General features: G+C 31.6%; 3 protein-coding genes across 6 annotated transcripts in view; 1 reads left to right on the top strand and 2 right to left on the bottom strand.

The window, feature by feature from the left end:
- LOC125502309 (orexin receptor type 2-like) overlaps nt 1–9713 on the bottom strand; it is a 90064-nt gene extending 80351 nt beyond the window's left edge. For both annotated transcript variants that reach the window (XM_019915462.2, XM_048667237.1), the window contains exon 1: nt 9112–9713. The gene's annotated coding sequence lies outside the window, so the exon portion shown is untranslated. The remainder of the gene's footprint in view (nt 1–9111) is intronic.
- Nucleotides 9714–10858: 1145 nt separating this feature from the next.
- On the bottom strand, nt 10859–16786 carry LOC109545019. Of its 2 annotated transcripts, XM_048667881.1 has the most exons (7): nt 16665–16786; nt 15570–15860; nt 15353–15502; nt 14071–14127; nt 13650–13992; nt 12086–13542; nt 10859–11976 (listed from the first exon to the last, which is right to left on the bottom strand). In XM_048667881.1, exons 2-7 carry the CDS (start codon nt 15705–15707, stop codon nt 11932–11934), a joined length of 2190 nt encoding a protein of 729 aa, XP_048523838.1. In that variant the 5' UTR covers nt 15708–15860; nt 16665–16786; the 3' UTR covers nt 10859–11931. The 2 variants fall into 2 exon arrangements, with proteins under 2 accessions (XP_048523838.1, XP_019771057.2); XM_019915498.2 differs by having other exon boundaries at nt 10859–13542; nt 16665–16784.
- Nucleotides 16306–19118, top strand: part of LOC109544988 — a 21449-nt gene continuing 18636 nt past the window's right edge. The window contains exon 1 of one of the 2 annotated variants that reach the window (XM_019915444.2): nt 16306–16621. In XM_019915444.2, the coding sequence (XP_019771003.1) occupies nt 16481–16621 (141 nt within the window). In that variant the 5' untranslated portion in view covers nt 16306–16480. The remainder of the gene's footprint in view (nt 16622–19118) is intronic. The other variant, XM_019915442.2, reaches the window with a different exon arrangement.

Below are 19118 nucleotides of genomic sequence, written 5' to 3'. Positions count from 1 at the left end.
CCCATTTCAGTTTATTAAACCTCAAATCGTCTGTTGTAGATACGCGGATTTTTAAACCTATTTTCACCTTGTCAGCATTGCAGTAACATTAAAAGTATTCTAGATTATTTCTAAATGAAAAATAAATTGCCCCGCATGTTCTAAACTTATGCAGGCTTGAAAGTGTTCTGAAGCAGAGCTCAATTTGCTTTTAGTTTCACCAGGCAGACAGGTTTGCAGAAGCCTGCACGTTTTCATCAAAGCTGAACGAGATCTCAATTTTTCATTATCTATTCGCAAGCAGGAGGATTTATTAACATTTTATGTTTTCAGACATCTGGTTTACAGACCCGAAATTAACCAAGTCTATGAAAAATAATTCACAATTTTGGAATATTTATTTAAATACATACAATTAATCATAAAGACTACACAATACGTTTCAATAAACCGAGGTGTATTGTAGCCTGAAACGCGGAAATTCCGCATCAAATTTAAAACTCACAGATCAAAAACCAATAGAACTATAAATCTAGCAGTTTATCAGTTGATTGTACTAGAAATTTCCGAATTATTAAGAGATTCTGCATTAAATTTGCAGCTTTAAACACCAGACTATTAAAAATGTGCACCATTCAAGCCTGCATAAACAGGCAATTGACGAAGAATTACGTATTTTTCTGGACGCTTTTAATGATTTAGCAATATTTGAAGTTTAATAATAAACAGGGTACAGCCGAAGAAAATGCTAGTATTTGAAACACACGCCTGAAATAATTATTTGTCCAAGAAAACGTGTCTTCTATTTATTTCTTGAGTGATTTAATTACCAATAATAGTATAGATAAAAGTTGGTCGTTTTTATCGACAATCGTGTTTTAAATAGATGCTTTTATTTAACAGCCAAAACTTGATATTCCGTAAGTAATGCATCTGTTAGAGAGTTAAAAACAATGTAAATTCGAAATTTCTGTTTCAAATTATTTCTCGAGATGGACCCTCTCAAGAGTAATATTCAACAAAAGTTTGGAAGCCTTGTTACTTGCTGTCAATAAATTTGAAAACTTTAAGGGTGAGTTAGAGGCGACACGCGGAAAACTGGAAGAAAAAGTTTATTTATTTTTTTCTCTTTCATTTAAGGAAGGTCCGCCAACGAAAATTGTAACATTTGATCAAAGGATAATATTTACTGTACAAACAAAAAGTTTGAATAAAATGAAGCTTACCTTTTCTCTCCAAATTGTATGAAACTCTTGAGTTCGATTTAATGCTTTATACACCAAACACTTGGTTTGAAAAACAACTCTAAATATATAAACTTTAAATATACCGAATATTTGCTCCACTGGCACCCACTTTTTTTTATTAAGAGACAAGGACTTTTTCATGCAGTTCGGTCTGTTCAGGATCGTTGAGTTTCCAAAGACAATTTTGTCTACGTAAATTTTAATATTGGATACCGCTTAGCTACGCGTGTAATATAATGACTAAATGGCGTTTAATGGGATACCAACGGTTTAATTCCCTTTGAGTGCAATAATTGAAATTGGGCGTGAAATACTAGAATTACAAGCACACGCTTCTATTGTTGATAGATTCAATGATTAACATTATTTATAGCACAATTATTTTCCAGACACGTAGACAAAATAAAATATTCAACTGTATTTATAGAAATATTCAATAATAGTCAACCGTTAGTCCCAATCAGTGAACAAACGGCCCTTTGCACAGAATTAATTTTATAGTAATAACTCAATTTAATTGACAAACGGTAAAAAAAGAATAAAAAAGTGCGACTTGTGGATTTATTGAAATCCAATTTGACTATCATTTTTTCTGTACATAGTAGAGACTTTAACTGGAGTAAATTCGATAGCGACCAGAAAAATATATTTTTTCAAATTTCTGAAACACGTCAACGTTTTAATGCATTTCCCTCAGTTTTCAGGCAGAAAAAAACATGTTTTTTGCAAATTCAACCCCATCAATTTTTACCGATCGTTGGAAACCCAGTGGAAAGAAAATTCCATTCTGCGAAAAGTTTAATTTTTCGATTTTCACCGAATACATTGCTGTAAAGGTCTCATTTGAATTTTTCACAGTTTAAAAGCAACCAATTAGACCTTCTTTACCTTCTTAAAAGCAATTTTCTTTGCATTAGTCCGAAATTTCGTTCCAATGTGTTTGATTTTGAAGCAAATAATTAATATAATTATCTTCATTAAATGATTGGTATTTGGTTAGCTCACCACAATGTTACTAATCAATACATTAACCAGGCATATTAATGGAACTTAAACGTCCGTACGTTAAAGTCCTTTGTAGTTGTACTATTTTCCCCATGACCATATTGATTGTCGCTTAATTGTACGTTTATCCACCTGATCAATTCGAGTTGAAGTCGAGTTCTAGGTTTGATCAAGCCACCTCAAGTAGAAAAATACGCAGTAGATCAATTCAGATCTGGAATCGGATCAAATATTTTTCAGGTTTTCATTGTTACAATTCTGATATATATTTTTTTTAAATTACACTCTTCGACACATCAATTACTAAGTCTATCCTATTTCTACCACAATTCAAGGATATCTGCAATATGTTCTGAAAAATTTAGGTGAACAAGAGAAAATCACGCAAAGACAAAAAATTACTGATAGGAAATTCATTGATTTTAACACTGGTTTTCCAGCCTTTGTCACTGGCTATATTTAAGTTACCTAAGTAAAGATTATTTTATACATACACACATATTTTTGCGCTTTTATATGTAATTTTATATGCATACGCCATATTTTATATGTACCTTTTTACATGCAGATTGGTGTATGCAATTAATGAACGATATTAATGGATTGAAAATCGCATAAAATCTACTAAGTGGCGTGATTAGATCACGTGCAAAAATGTATAAATTTAATTTAATCTCGTAGTTATAAAATTGTAGTCGAAGAGAATTCAACTTTATGCATATCGCAGAACTATTAGTAGCTTTCGCTCTGATATTCAAATTTGTGAAACAAATTGCATAAATAGTTACAAATTCAAACCAATAATTCAGCGGCGATATATTGCTGATGCATTTTCAATTTATACCTACGGGAAACAAAAACTTTTTATCATTTCGTAAGAATAAAGAACCAGCAATTAAATTCGCTTTGAAAAAAGTCAATCAATATCCTTTTTTCAATGAAATAATTAATTAAAGGAAAATATAGACAATTTCAAGACGTTGGTAAATATAGAATCTACACGTACAAATCGATATTTAAGCCTTAACTCAAATCACCCGATAATAGTTAAAAAAAGCCATTGAAAAAAGTTTACATAAAGCGCAAAAATAACTTTCCATCAACCTAATTTCAACAAACGAAAATAATTAATAGGAGAAGTTTTCGATTGCAGCAATTATCCAAATTATTTTATTCACAATTGTTTTGATCATATTGAAAATCCACAATTAAATAAAATCAAAAGAAACATAATACAAACCTATTTACTCGATTTATTATTATTGGGCGTTCAGATAAAATAAAACGAGTAGGTAACCAATTTAATATTGGGACAATCTTCAGAACAGCAAATACAATTAGAGGCAAACTTTCAAGAACAAAAACTCATGACAAAATTGAAAAGGCAAAAAACCTAATTTAAAAAAGTCCTTACGAATGTAATAAGCCGCAAGACTGACTGCTCTCTCTCATCTGGAGTGCCCATTTATCATTGAAAATTATAATAAACATAAAAATTGTAAATACAGTATAATATATTATCCATATTTATTGCGTATATTATATGCTATTTAAAACATAGCATTATACAATAAAACGGCAAAGACTTTGGAATAATGGAGAATAATGATGGATAATTTATAATTTAATATTCCGTGTTAAAATAAAATATTCAATATCTCAGATATACATTATAAAAGGCGACTGTAAAAAGTTAATTTCAGGTCTGGCTTTACTTCAAGCTACCCGAAAAAGGCAATTCATCATTTTTGAAGTCTTATTATAGTGAACAGGATCATTGTATCATTAAAAATGTGTTGACAAGGATCGCGTGGTACAGCCGTTGGCTCATAGTTGCTTGATTCTTAATTGTATTTTATTTTATTTCAAATTGTAATTGATGGAAACTGTTTTAATTATACCACTCATATTACTCTGATAAAGATTTTATTAATTATTTCCCGGGTGAACGATCAATGCAAAACTTTTTTAATGTCAAATTTAATCGGTTTTAGTGATCCATTTTCTACTAAATAAATAATTTGTGTAGTAATAAAAATATGCAGTGGAACACGAATTGGAATATAATAATAATTCAATGAAATAAACCACATATTACGTACATAGCAAATAGTCGATTTGTTAAAATTAAATAAATGCTATACGATTTATGGATATACATACCTATGTTATGTTTGGTAACTCTGGTTCGACCTCAATTTTTTATATTTGTTTGGAAAAAAATAGTTATAAATTCAAATGAAAAATGTATAAAATAACTTGCTATGTTTAGGATTTTGACCATCAAATGAGAAACTAAATACTTCAGATGACAAATCTAACAAAAAATATCAATTTCCCAATGAATCCAATGAGAAAAATCCATTAGCATTTTTTGGGCGCATCTGGACTGTATTATTTCAATTATTTAAGAATTCATGTTTAGAACTCGCGTAAATATTTGGAACTCGAATCTAATTTATGCAAAAAACTCGTTTCTTTCAGTCGATATTGATAAACACCGATTGTCGGAAAATACATAATTTTAATGGATAACAAATTGTTGGGCAAAAAGTAAATGCGAGCTTTCGGTTAAATAAAAATCGTTCCTTTTCAAAACAAAGTAAGCTAAGTCTTAACGCAAACATACTTAAAAAATAGTCTTTGTTTTCGACATTATAAGTGATAAAGCTCTTAAAAATTATCCAAGTTCGAGCTAATAGGGTTTAAAAGTTCTGAAATGCACTGGATTACTGCTGCTTTAATAAGAAGCTGTTAGCATATTTGCTCATACTTTATATTTTTATATTTAAATCACGTGTGTTTTACTTTGCACAGTAATAATACACTGATGTGTTTATTTCAACTTAAAATCCGGATTACAAAATAATGACTAATAATGTGTTTCGTGCTGGGGGAAAAGCACAACTCTTCATGCGATGGATAATCGGCACGTAGCGGACCCCAGAAATAGAAGAGGAGACCGTTTTGCCGTAGAATAAAATTTAAAAAATATCTCAGAGGTCGGACTTGTTGACTACTAAACAGGCTTTTTTCAAAACACATTTTTCAGTAAAAAGCGCCGATTTTTTTGAGGTTTATTTTAGGACATTGCACTCTGTAGACTACCATTCCCAAAACATTAGATTTTACAAAGAAGTTTCTACAACAATTTCATACAATTTCTATACAATTTCTAATTAAGCAACTATCTTTTGTTAGAGCATGTAAATTCCAGATTTCAAAGCGGTTTTAAGGTTTAGCCAGATTTAACTAGTTAGCGAGACTGAAACGTGTTTTCTATCCTTATTGAGAATTAATAGTGACTTTCCCCCTTTTTCTAAAGATGTTTTGTGCATAATAAATAAAATCAGTTTTATTAGCTTTGTACCAGAGAAAATTATTACTCGGCAAATTGGAAAACGTTATTTGAATCGATCTCACCAATGTAGCACTTTTTATGGAAAGCTGTACCAATAGTAACCAAAGGAAAGAACTTCTACTTTGGCAAAAAACAGACGATCCAATATAAAGATTTAGTTTCTAATTTCGAAGCTTCTCTGGGAAACCTTGCTAACTAAAGAACAAACGCAACACTCTTCTATATATCGGTTTTGCCTGCAGACATCAACAAGAACCGAAAATTGGCTGTACATTTTCCTTTTCAGATTTAAATTTACAACTCACATTTTTTACTTCAAAAGTGTTAGTTGATTTTGCGTTATTTTTCAGAAAGATCAAAATTACATTTATTTCTTATATTTTAAATATTTAATTATGTTTTTGAGTTAAAGCTTTGCCTTTTTGTTAGTGATGGCTTAGAGTGTTTGGTCAAGTTTTATAAAAATAATTTACAACTGAACCGAATTACATGTTCCGAAAATTGATATATAATGTGTGAATATTAAATAGACACTATAAAGGTTCTAAAATTTAAATTTTGGTTCGTGTGATCCGAAAAACGTAACTGTCACGCCAAAACCAAGACTCAATTTACTTCAATAACTAAAATCTAGCAATTCTTTCTAACGATGTTGTATAATTTTTTAAACACCCTAAAAGTGTATACGTTATTAAATTCTAAAGAAAGTTTGAATATAAGACATGTTTTCATTTCCCTAGTTCTTCTTCACTGGTCTATAATTTACTATTTTCCACATAATAGCTTTTTAGTACACGAAGTAAATTTCCTGATAGAAACTGATAATTTATGATAAAATCAAAAATCAAACTCAACAGAACTATCAATAGTTACTTTAAATAAGTATAAAAATTAATAATAAGTACAGTTCCAGAAATCGTTTAGTTAATCGTTTTTTAAATTATTTATTTAAGTTTAAAACATTTTCAGATATTGTGCATACTTTGCATTTGCTATATTAGTAATTACGTAGGGCCCTCTAAGTGATATTATAAAGTATGCAGCGTAAAGCGTAAATAAACACAGAAGATATGCAACAATTTTAAAAAATGTGCCTTACAATTTTGCGTTTCCTAATATTAAAAGTTGTCTTTTTTTTTCTTAGAATTTGATAATGTAATCGTTTATGCGACGTTCCATTAAAAAAAGGCATTAGTTTTATAAAGCGCAATGTTCTAAGTACCTACTCTGTACAGTTGAACAGAATTTAGAAAAACTTGAAAGAGTTATACGCATTTGTTTCCTCCTGAAACTAAATTTGGAATAAAGTAAAATACTCTGTAAACAAACGAAAATAATCCTTGTCAGCTTATACTGGGTCTCTTCTATTTTCAAGTAAAAAATCACCAACGAATTTACTTTTATGGGTTAGCAGCTGGAAAGCTTAGCATTGTTTACGAAACCGAGTCAGTTTTACCATTTATCATAAATAATACGCTATACCCTATTGGAAAATAAAAACTCGTCGTTCCTCTTAGGGACGCGAAAAAAGGCAAATCATTGCCACCAAGAAAAAAATAGCCGGAGAAGTTATTTGGGCAGCCTGAAAAGATCGGTTTTCAAATTGTCGGCACAATGACACAAAAAGTTAAGACGGGCGCGACAAAGATAGAGGAAAACAGGTCATTTAATTCCCCGAAGAATGAAATGAGGGAGGACGGCGTATCGCACACTAAACGGTAATCAACAAAAGCAAAATTAAATAAGCTTTTGAATCTCATTGCCCCGACCTTAATTGGCAAAGAATACAGTGAATATTTTATGTACAGCGATTCATACTCATTTAAACCTCAGAAAGATAATAATTTTCCAACGAGAATTGTAACGTCTTCTTGTTCTACCGAACGAAATTATTAATAAAGCGAATCGAGACAAATGAAATGGAAATAAATATTTGCATATTCATAGATTTTTTATTTACCTACTGTATGTATTTACAATATTAATGGCTACCAGAGGAAAGAAATCAGCCAATCAAATTAAAATCATTCAAAATAGGATCAAGAAAGCGTAGAAACGACTGTAAAGTGGCAAAGTTTTACCATTTTTTAAGAATTGATATACATACTGTTTAGAAGTTTGATTAAAATTCTGAATTTTTACCTCTTTTTAGTCCTGGATTCACCTTAAGGTGTTATATTACGTCCGGATTTGGAACATAAAGCTAAATTTGAGCTAGAAACCGTGGTTTTTAAACTATCGAAACCAGTTCTTTGACGAAAAGATATTGCAAATGCCGAATCCACTATCGAGCGTTATAATACATTTTAAGACAGAAACTTAATGTGAGCAAAACATATTTCAATTCAATTTCAATTTTTTTCTCTATCTTGATCACCTCAAATTCTACTCTCCCTCTAAATCGTCGGTCGGCACTCAAAGTTTTCCCAATCAAAAATGCTAGAATTTTGAAATTTTTAGTTTTAGAAGTTTTGTCTTTGATGGTCATTCAACAAAAGAAGAATCGTAAGCATTTGAGCAACTGGATCTTTATCGGCATAAACCAAAAAGTTTTAAATTTTTAATATATTGAATCTTGTTCCGGTATTTAAGTCATTTGTTGATAACTTTACGGTTTGTTGAACCTACATTTTAGAACAACATCTTAAATTTAGATAGATTAGAATATACATATAAATCATTTATAGGATAATAAAAGATTTAGACGATAATTTGTAATACCTACTCGTTAAAACATGATCAATCAAATCCATAGAAACATTTAAATTATGCGAAAGTGCGAAACAAAATTCCGAGAAGTCAATTTGGCTTTCAATACTTACCGACTTGACATAATTGAAGACTTTATCCCTATTAGAATAATGGAGGAAGTAGCGTCTGGATGTTTAAGGAGGAGCAAAAAAGATTTCCTATTCACTTAGCCAATGCCTGCATCTAACAGGCTTTGGTACTTAAGCAATATTGGTAATTTATGTAGGACAAAAAGCGTGAATTCTATGCCTCCTTAAGACCGATTCAGTACAAATGCAAGTTTAAAACATTTGCTTAATGTAGCGCTTCTTAGAACCTCCTCTCAATATTTTATTACTAACTTCAACACACTATTTAAGAATCCTTAATGGTTCAATGTTTAAAATATGGCGATGTAAGTACAAAATAGATTCGTATACGTCAAGCAAAAAATTGATCAGGAATCCAAAGAATTCTTGAAGAAAAAAATGCAATTTTTAAGCACGTAAGTGTCAAATGAATGTACCTAATTTTCAATCCGAAAGCCACTTATAACCAAAGGCTATAAGTATACTTACTTGACTAACAGTATAAAAAGATTGAATTAAATCGAGATAGGTACGTACATATTTCCCTTTAATTCTTGCAATTTTCAACTAAATAAATTCGTAAGAATCAGCTTAAAAGTATGGCATATCAAAGCATTTCAAATTCTTATATAAAATAAGGTTGATAAATTGAAGCTTTAGAGCCTGATTATTTTTGCGATTAAAAAACCTGACAACTTACCTGACTTTGATTGAAGTGAATGATCTGATTAAATTGAGCTATAAAATAGAGCAAATAATTTTTTCCACTATATTCACTTTTCCAATTTTAGTTCGATTCAGAGCAGCAAAGTGTATGCACAAAACTTCACTAGATCATTGCTATATGCAGTAGTTCCCTGAATAAAGCTGATTTGGACTTCATAATTTGCATTTCCAAAAAACTCAAGCGTAGATTTTGCGGAAAAATTGTCCACAGTGATAGGGATCCGTTTTGCGAAGCGTAAGGCGAGCGAATAGTAGGAAAATGCCGACACTCACAATTTTCCCGCGTTGGCTCTATCAACTTCTTAAAGTTTGTCACTGCGCAGAGTTATAATATTATAAAATCTACACCATCCAATAAGCTTTTTGCTCCTATTTTCTGTTTTCTCTAAAATGGCATTCCCTAAATAAAAAATTCGAATTAAATCAGTTAATAAACATGGAAATAAAAAGATAAAACGTGGCAATTTTCAGCACGCAAACAATCTCGAATATTTTAAGAACATCGGGCACTAATAACATGTATAATTAATTATTGTTATACAGTTCCTGCAAGATAGATTTTGCCACCGGTCGCGATAGATGAGAAATACAACTAATGCAAGTGTATTCATGTTGCAATAAACTGCAAACACTTCAACCAATGCAGAATTTTGCGTTAAAGCATAATTGTATTGGTTAAAAGATTTGCTGCTGTGACAAATATTTTAAACGACTTACCATTTTAGATTAGTTAAGAATTAAATGTTATTCTTTCGGTTTTAAAGTGCTATTGACCTTTCATATATATCTACATTGATTGTGTATGTAGACTTGATTTAAATATATCCAAAATATTAACGTTTCGTAAAAACTTCAGGAAATCATTTCGGCAAGTTAACGCAAAATTAAAATTAGAAACTCTTGTAAACCATATAATCTTGCACGAAATGTAGTAAATTATTTATATACAATAATGTAAACTACAATATGTAATGCTTAGTACAATTTCAACAACGACGGGTGTGTGTTAGTTTACTAGGAATGATGTTAACATGATTAAATATCACACATTAGGAAGGAAACTATATATCATGCTAAAATACGACACAGACTGCTTGGTAGACCAATAGATAGATGCTTTCTTGAAGAAAATAATACAAGTAATTTGAAATATATTTCCTTAATTACTGACTTCCAAAATGCCCCGATCTTATCTATTTTTATAAATTAACTCTATCCTCCGTTCTGGACACTCTTGTTGTAATTACTTTATGATAAAAATTCTCTCTACTGGAAATATTTTAAATTCAATATTATTTTCTCCGCACTAAAGAGTAATTGCTCGCTAAACCACGCTAAATCTTTCTGAATTTTTTTTTCAAAATTACCGAAAGCATAATTTTAAGAATTTGACGCTGATGTTCGCCAAACACTTCTCTACTATTTCCATTCCAACACAGAAATGGAAAGAACAAGAGTTTTCTCAACAATAAAAAGAAACTTTTTCAGCAAATAAAAATCACAACTAACGTTTACTTGCGATCACAAAAAAACTTACACAAAGCTTTAAAAAATCCACAAAAGTTAGTTAAATTGATGAAGTTGAACCAAAGAAATATTTTCTATATATTTATATACCTATATTAGCTAGACTATTTACCTGGTTTCGTTTCTTTTGTCCTTCTATTGCCTTAAACGTTTAGGGACATTTAAGTTAGCAGCAAAATAAAATCAAAACTCCCTTAAAAAATAAACATTTATTTCGTAATCATCTTCAACTTGAGTATTACTAAAAAATGATCAATAACAGCCACTGATGCGATGTTTACTTATATTACTTTAATCATTTCAAACAATGGCTAAACAATGTTGCTTCGGTTGTTTGGTTTTCTTTTATAACTGACTGTATTCCAAATTGTTAAATAATTTTATATAACTTATCCACACAATATTTTGCAAAAATACATTACAAAGCTATTTGGTCCCTGGTTGTCGACTTTCCTAATTGATAACTCCTTACTTATTCATGCCTATTATTTCACAATGTCAATATATTACATACTTTTCTAACAATCTCTATTTAACTAGATACAATAAATTAAGTGAGAATAAATAAGTTGTACTTTGTTTCCTTATAGATACCTTATTTCGTTATGTAAATGCTACAGATAAATTACTACATAGCTACAAGGGTAAAAGTTTCCTCGATCTTAGAGCTTTATATTATATTTTCACTTGAAACAGTTAATGTGAAACAAGTTTTTAATATCAAAACGTATAATATGAATTAGATAAATTATGTGTTTTGCATACTTGTCTAAATACCTACATAGAATTATTTATGAATACTTCAACTTAGTTGCAGTTGAAGCAGATACACCAGAAGCCCTAGAAATTGCTAAAACATATCGTCAAAAGGGGATTATTTATAATTCAATTTCAATTATTAGCTACACTCGTTTCATACATTATGCTTTTTATGTTATTGTTGACGCAATAATTACAGGGCTGTTACCATCTTCAATATTTGAAATAGTTAAATTTGCTTTTTATTTCATGGAGCACTATAAAAATATATTTCCTATTTAAATGTTCAATTCTACTATGATTCCAGCAGATTTTCTTGGATCTACGAGTCTTCTCGATTTGATGGTTGGCTTTTGCAGTCAACTAAACAATGAGCGTTTAAGTAGCGCGTGGCGCTAGCTGGCTAAATCAGAACTTTCATCCGGCTCAAGTTTAATTATATTATTTTTAGAATCAATTGTTAAATAACAGTTCCCATGTTTTATTTGGCCTGTAGCACCCAGATAACTTACAGTTTGGGATAATAGTCCAGTCGGATAACTTGACGATGAATCTGCAGAAATGAGACTTAACTGCAGTTCATTGTTATCACCTATATTTACAATCCGAGTCATGCAGTTTGAAGGATAATGATTCAGTTCATTAGAACATTTAGCGCTTACGTATTCTATAGGGAGTCCTTTCTCCATTTTATTCACACACTTGGTTTCAATTCCAAGATTATGACCGTCCTCAACATTTTGTAAAATTGATGTTTCAAGCTTACGTTCACACTTTGCACCTTCTGTATAACATTGTGTTAATATTTGGTTTTTTGAATTCCGACAAATTTTACCAGATATGCTATTCTTTGGGGAACTGCGCCTTAAACCACCTGCAACGTTCGGAATTGGCTTTACTCCTTTCGTACCACAGATCTTTCTAGGTGCTCGATTTAAATCTAAATCGTCAGAACGGAAAGTTTTATTTATTAAACCCATAAATAGTAAAGTGGATTTTCTAGATCGAGTTTTAGAAATATGTATTTCAGAAATGGCATCAGTTTTCTTTTGAGGAATCGTATTAATTTGGTTGTTTTCGATTGATGAATTTTCCAGCAAAGCTCCTGTACTTCTATTAGAGACTAGAAAGTTTCTACTTTCCAGCTTATATTTTTTGTTTAGAAGCTCTTTATTTATACCTTTTGCCAATCCCTTATCTGATTTGCTTTTCCTATTGCTATTCTTAGAAACAGGCGTTAAACTACATGCTCCGCATGAAGACAAAGAAGTGGCAAAAGCATTATATTTCCTCTTATTGGTACTGGAATTCCGTAGGTTTTTAGCATTAGGTTTCTCTTTAGTAGAAAATTCTGATATATCTTCTACACTACCGGAACTTCTTAATTTTCTTAATACTGTAGAGACTTCGCGAGTTACAATACGACTCTCTTTCGATGGTAAATCGGAGTGAAAATCTGCAGGTTTAGCGATTTCGTTGGCGCTTCCAAGACGCTGTGCAATAGAAAGTTTAGCCAATTTTTTATTTTTTTCAGTAACCAATTCTCTTTTTTTTTTACTGCAACTATCACGTTTATGTTTTAGTCTAATTTCTGTATTTACACTACGTTGCTTAGACATATCCAAATATTTTAAGTCACTCTCCATTTCACAGCCAATAATTTCCTTTGATATAGCATCGGTTTTGCAAATGTTTTTACGTAATAAATCATTTGGATCCAATACCGCTAAAATACTTCTGTTTTCAATTATCTTCTTTGATACATTAGGTTGGTTAAACCTTTTCTCCGATTGCGGATCATTACTGATTTTTTTAAGATGCCTAGACTTAGACGTAAGATGATCTGATGTGTTAATTGGTAACCTTTTAAAGCTATTTCTTGTTTTTATTTGTTTGGAACGAAGATTAATGTACGACTTTTCAACGCGATTTTTTCTTCTGCAGTTGCTTTTTATGTTCTTACCATTCTGCACCGGCGCGCCTTTAAGGCGAGTTTTATTTGATTGCTCTTTCGATTTTTGTAACATTTGAGCTTTCTGTATAGTAATTAAGTTAAAATTTTGTAAAAATGCCGCTTGAAGGTAATCGTTGTTATTAGACGGGTCACCAAAATCAGTTTCTGAAATAGAGAATATCGTAAAATATGGAGCAACTAGTAATACCTATATGGGACTATATGACCATTTTTTCGAAATCAATTATCATAAATATTCACTCAAAACTCACCGTTCTTCACATAGTTCTTGATGTGGCAATTATTCGTTCGCCTAATCTTGGACACTATTTTACGGATAATTTCCTTACATTTAATTTTACTCGCTCGTGCATTTTTGCTTTCAGCGTTGTAAGAACTTCTCAATAAATTTTCATTTTCTATTTGCGTCGACCTATATTCAGTTAGTAATTGCCGTTGTCCTATTAGTTCACTTAGAAGAAAGTTGTTCAAATGTATTTGACTATTTTCAACTTTCTCGGCAGTCGGCAAATTCGGAGGAGTCAAAGCTTCGTTTTTAATCACAATTCGATCACTTAAATCTTCTAATTTTAATTTAAAATCATCCCGATTATTCTGAAAGAACGGTTTCAACGATAAATATGATTGAAAACCTTGGCAAGTTTGTCGCTAAAAGAAATAATAAAAACTTACCTGACTGGAACTCGCACTAGGATATTCGGATGGTATACATTCTCGAATATCAAATTTCTGAAAGAAATGTTTGCATCCAATTATACTAGGATTTTTTTTTTCATTTAAATTTACTTGTTTTTGAAGTGAAAGTGGCCAATATTTAAAAACTTTTGTACTTTTAAAATGTATATCAACTGAGTTTATGGCAGCTTAAATTTCCTCAGGGACTGGGCTGCTCACACCAATCGGGTTTTCGATTTATTACTTATTCTTAATCATCCTACTTTGTTCATTATTCACTAATACAAGGTACATCAAACACAACATTTTAATTGTAAACAGGTCCTAAACCTAAACTTTTTTTGATTTTTATGTAGCTTAATCAATTAAGCAAGACAGCAACGGCTAGACTTCCGACAGGTCGGCTTAGCGTGTAAAGAAACCATGAGCAAAAAAGAGTACAAATTTACGGTGCTTTAATGTTGAAGCCACAGTGAAAGTTTTTCCATTGTAACAGCCAAATATCTTCCACAAATCGTGAAAAGAATTATTGAAAAAGTATCGAATTTTTTCATGAGTTTATATGATACGGATTTTTACTACTAGCTAACCTGAGAAGTCACCATTATTTACTTCATTTCCCTAGTGAAAAGTTATATTTCTCTCCCTAAGTCAATAAAAATAATCAAAAAGTTCCTAGGTAAATAATGAAGTTTACAAGTTAAAATAAGAAGATGTTTTTCACTATTTTTAGTTTGCCCATTTCTATAAGTTCAAGAGAGATTCCATGCATTTTCAGTTCTAAAATCACTGTAACTTGAACATTAACTAATTTTTCGCCTTTCCCAGGAGTTTTTCATAGAACTTTTATCTGTTTTCTGGAGACCAAAAAACTATACTGCGGCATTAATTGGAAATTCCAAATCTAATTAAATGAATTTAGGAAATGTTAGGGGTTAGTAGTACAAAAAAATCTATATAACCTTCGGTCGAGAAGACTATTAAATACCTCGCACATTATATCCTTCGGCGCTACGCTCCTCATGATATAAAAGTTGTCGGTATAGATATAATAGCTTACTTCTCTACCTAGGTATATAATATACTATTACTGTTCAAGTCGTTCAAGTTACTGTCGGTTTTCGTCCAAAGCCCAAATAAAATTGAACTGAATTGAATTGAAAATTGAAGCAACTAAGTAATAAGGCGCGAAATTTTTGAAGGACAAACTTTTGTGGATATATATATGAAAAAAATTTCAAACGCAAAAGAGTTACGCATTTTTATAACAACGAATTACCTGTTCAACATAGCTGGAATGTGAGGTTTTAAACAAATCAAATAGTGTTTCTTGGTTGCGAACCACTTCTTGTTTAAATAGTAAAACATGTGTCAATCTATTTAAACACCGCTTGCACATGAATTGAGGATACGCTTCATGTGTTGGGAGCTGCAAATTAAAATAAAACAAATAGCACAGAATGATAAAAGCAGCACATTTTCCTTTTGAAACCCACCTGAACATTAAACAATCCAAATACCATTTGTACTAAAGGATCTGGAAATTCCTCAACAACATGGCAGTATACGTCTTTAAACGGTTTTCGAGATTTCAAGCAAATTCGACAATTAAATTTTAAATTAACTAATTCCATGTTGTTTGAATTTCACTAGCAAAAATTAAATTCCAAACCCCAAATATGCAAAGTGACATAACCTTGGACGTAACTATCAAAATTGTTGTTGCGGGTTTTCTACGTTCCAAGCTGATGTGGCAGCAGCGTAATGTAGGCGTAACAGCGAACACACTAGAAATGTATTGTATTGTTTAAAAAATTTGCTGAAATATAAATGAGTCTGAAGGGTACTTCATTATTGGTTTTCAGATACTATCAAAAATTTTAATATTTTAAAAATATTTAATTATTTTATAAATGCATTTTCAATATTGTGAGAATTTCGACCGATTTTCAAAATATAATAACAAACATATTCATCTCATGTTCTATCCAATTTTCCATTTAGCTTTGATTTATTTATTTAATTCATTTTTTTGCTCCGCATTGGTTTAAAAATAAACAATAAAAATGTTAATATTAATCGCAGCTACGGCTCCAATACTTTATCTTTGTTTAAGGAAGTTTTCAATTTTCCTGTAATTATTATTATAAAAGTGACTGATTTAAACCGTCTAAGTGCAGATCCTGATTAAGGAAATTGAAGGAGAAGGAATTTAATAAATTGCATGACACTTATTCTGCACATGTTGGCTATACTGCACTTCATAAGTCAGTTTTGAGCGCTTGAATTAGCCGAATTAAGAATTAACCCATGCCCCATGTAAGCAACTGGACATGGTGTTATATTCAGTTTACACCAAAATATAGAAGTAAACTGTCTGGAAATTTGCAAATCAAGTTGTTGTAAAATGGAGGCCGCTGAAATACAGAATGTGTGCAGGTTGTGCCCTTCGACCGAGTTGCAAAACGATGATAGTTTGATTAACGTCTTCGACAATAACATGGAGAAAAATATGATGGAAGTGATTTTAGTTACTACAGGAATTCAGGTGAGTCAGCTGTATGCAACGGAATATTTTGAAATAAGCTTACTACGAATCTCAATGTTTGACGACCTTTGATTAGAGCACGGAATGTTTCAGTTAAGCCTCAAACCCTTTACAAGAGGCAAATTGAACTTTAACTTTCGACACCGGTTTAAATGACTTAATTTGGCACTAAGCAACAGCTCTAAAGTATTCCACAAACAGATAATAACTTATCCGAATTGGCTGTTTATATATTTCCCCCACTAAGTAAGACGACAAGAATTACCGCTTGTAACCAGTGCATGTGCGCAAGCGCGAAATTTAGTGGGAGCTCAGTTGTCAATATTGGCGCTCATTTCAAACCATTCTGACACCAATAAAATACATAATTCGCGTGTTCAACTACCGATGGTGGCGCTGTGAAACGTCAAATTACTCGTTGTCGAGCGACAGTTAAGACTTACGTGTGCTTAGTTATTGTAGCACATTTATAGCATGAAACAATTCTTGTACTGCTTTAGCTTTGTTTCTATTGCTTTAAAAGCTTGCCAAAAGTTTATTAGAACAACACACAATTAGATTTAATTACAAATAGATTTAAACATCAATGTTATACCAATCTCAACAGAACAAGTGTGAAATTAGTACTTAACTTGCAGTAATAATTTTAACCACCAGGGGGCGTCTGGACTTTTAAACTCGCGAATCTGGAATTAGAAATCACCCCTTCTAAAAAACAAACGTTTTAACGGTTTCTTGCTGTTTCCGCCCTGAGGCTATTGTTTTTGTTTCCAGCGTATACTGGTATCAAAGTGACTGGCTGATAATTTATTGATATTGCTCGTTGCTATTTTTTTGATCAACTAGGATTTGCTTTCTACAAACCATATAGTCTCTAATATACATAATAGTATTAGAGTGAGCATATTTATCAGAAAATAGTACATATAGTATATTTCTTTTTTATTACCAAGTTTCTGCATATTGTATAGTGATATCCAGATGATCCACAATTGTTTAAGTTCTTGCAATTTAATTGTTTTTTAGTTGAATTAATTAATTGTTTAGGTTTGTCTGTTTGGTATTCATAGAAGTGTGGGTACATTTTAATAGCCAAAAATCAAAGGTAACAGTGTTTGTGAGGGTACATTTTAATAGCCAAAAATCAACTGTAACAGTGTTTGTGAGTATTGTAACAAACTTCTTCGTTTCAAGAAATGTCTTCACTCTCAGTTCAAAGAGAAGGCATGCAAAAGAAATACATAAAATAGGCGAACATGTCGTTTTTGTTGATTTACCTTAAAGAACACTTTATATTAAGCAGTAGTTTCAGCAAGAAAAAATTCTGGATGGTCTATAAATTAAGCGAAAAAACACCCACAAAGTTTGAGGAAATAGTACCTACTATTTACACAATCTATTTAATATAAAATAGCGGGTAATACGCAGATGATATGTTTTCACTACCTTTCCCATTATCATCATAATCATGCACTTGTTCCAAGCGGTAATTCCTGGGGCCTGATTTTCATGCGTCTACTTGATCACTCCCAGGGAATTTGTATATTGCCGATTGCCTACAATCGGTGATAGCAAATTCACCTAGTCTAGACCAAGCGAGTGATAATTCACATGTATGAAAATCTTATCATGCGAAAACACAGAACTGACTGAATCAAAAGTTTGGTAAACAATGATACTGATATACAGGGTGATTCAAAATTGGCGTCATTCCTCTGGAGGTGTTGTCTGGCGCTGTTATAGAAGTACAGAAAAAATAGTAAAAGAAATTAATTGTTATTAAAAACTGAGAAATTTGCAAAAAACTATATCAGAAATACGACAGCAATGTTTCTCAAAGTAATCTGCCTAATTAACGTTGCGCAAATACCTGTTGCTCCGTAATTATTTAAAAATCCGGTAACCATGAAATTATACAGACTGACAATAAGATAGACAAGGATAAACGGTAAATTCAACAAGATTTGTTGACAAAATGTCAATCTGTTCTTATAACCTCGAATATGGGTGTTTATAAATAAACCCTATAACACCAAACATTTGAATGGATAAACATTTAAATGGTCCAAACAAGCTAGTGCCTGTGTAATCTCCTTATTATCCACTCTTATAAAACAGCTTCTCGTATTCAGTTAATTAACTCGTGCTCCTTGCCGCATAAGCATAAGCCTTGTTCTATGCTCGCTCTCCATTTGTCCATCTCCTTGTGCTGTGTGTATCGTACAAACGCCTTTCCGCGGTATTTACTTGGTGCTTGGGAAAGTGTCAGTTATTGTGCTCTGAGCGCCCCTGGAAGGCCCTGATTCTATTATGCCCAATACTTGTTCCTCTGTGTCTGGAACCCGAACATCGATTGTCGTCCACTATCTTCCTGAAACCACTCTCTTCGCCCTTTGTTGGCATGAGTTCTTTCAGCTTCTGCTATGTTACTGTAGCATTTCCCCTGAACTAATCGCATATCAGCAAATTCGTGAAAGGAAATTCAAAGTAAGTCACA

Source organism: Dendroctonus ponderosae, unplaced genomic scaffold, assembly GCF_020466585.1.
Source record: "Dendroctonus ponderosae isolate FM_Combo_2020 unplaced genomic scaffold, Dpon_F_20191213v2 Dpon_F_20191213_6, whole genome shotgun sequence".
NCBI lineage: Eukaryota > Metazoa > Arthropoda > Insecta > Coleoptera > Curculionidae > Dendroctonus > Dendroctonus ponderosae.
Note: the sequence above shows the minus strand (reverse complement) of the source record. Positions and strands in the feature narration are given on the sequence as shown.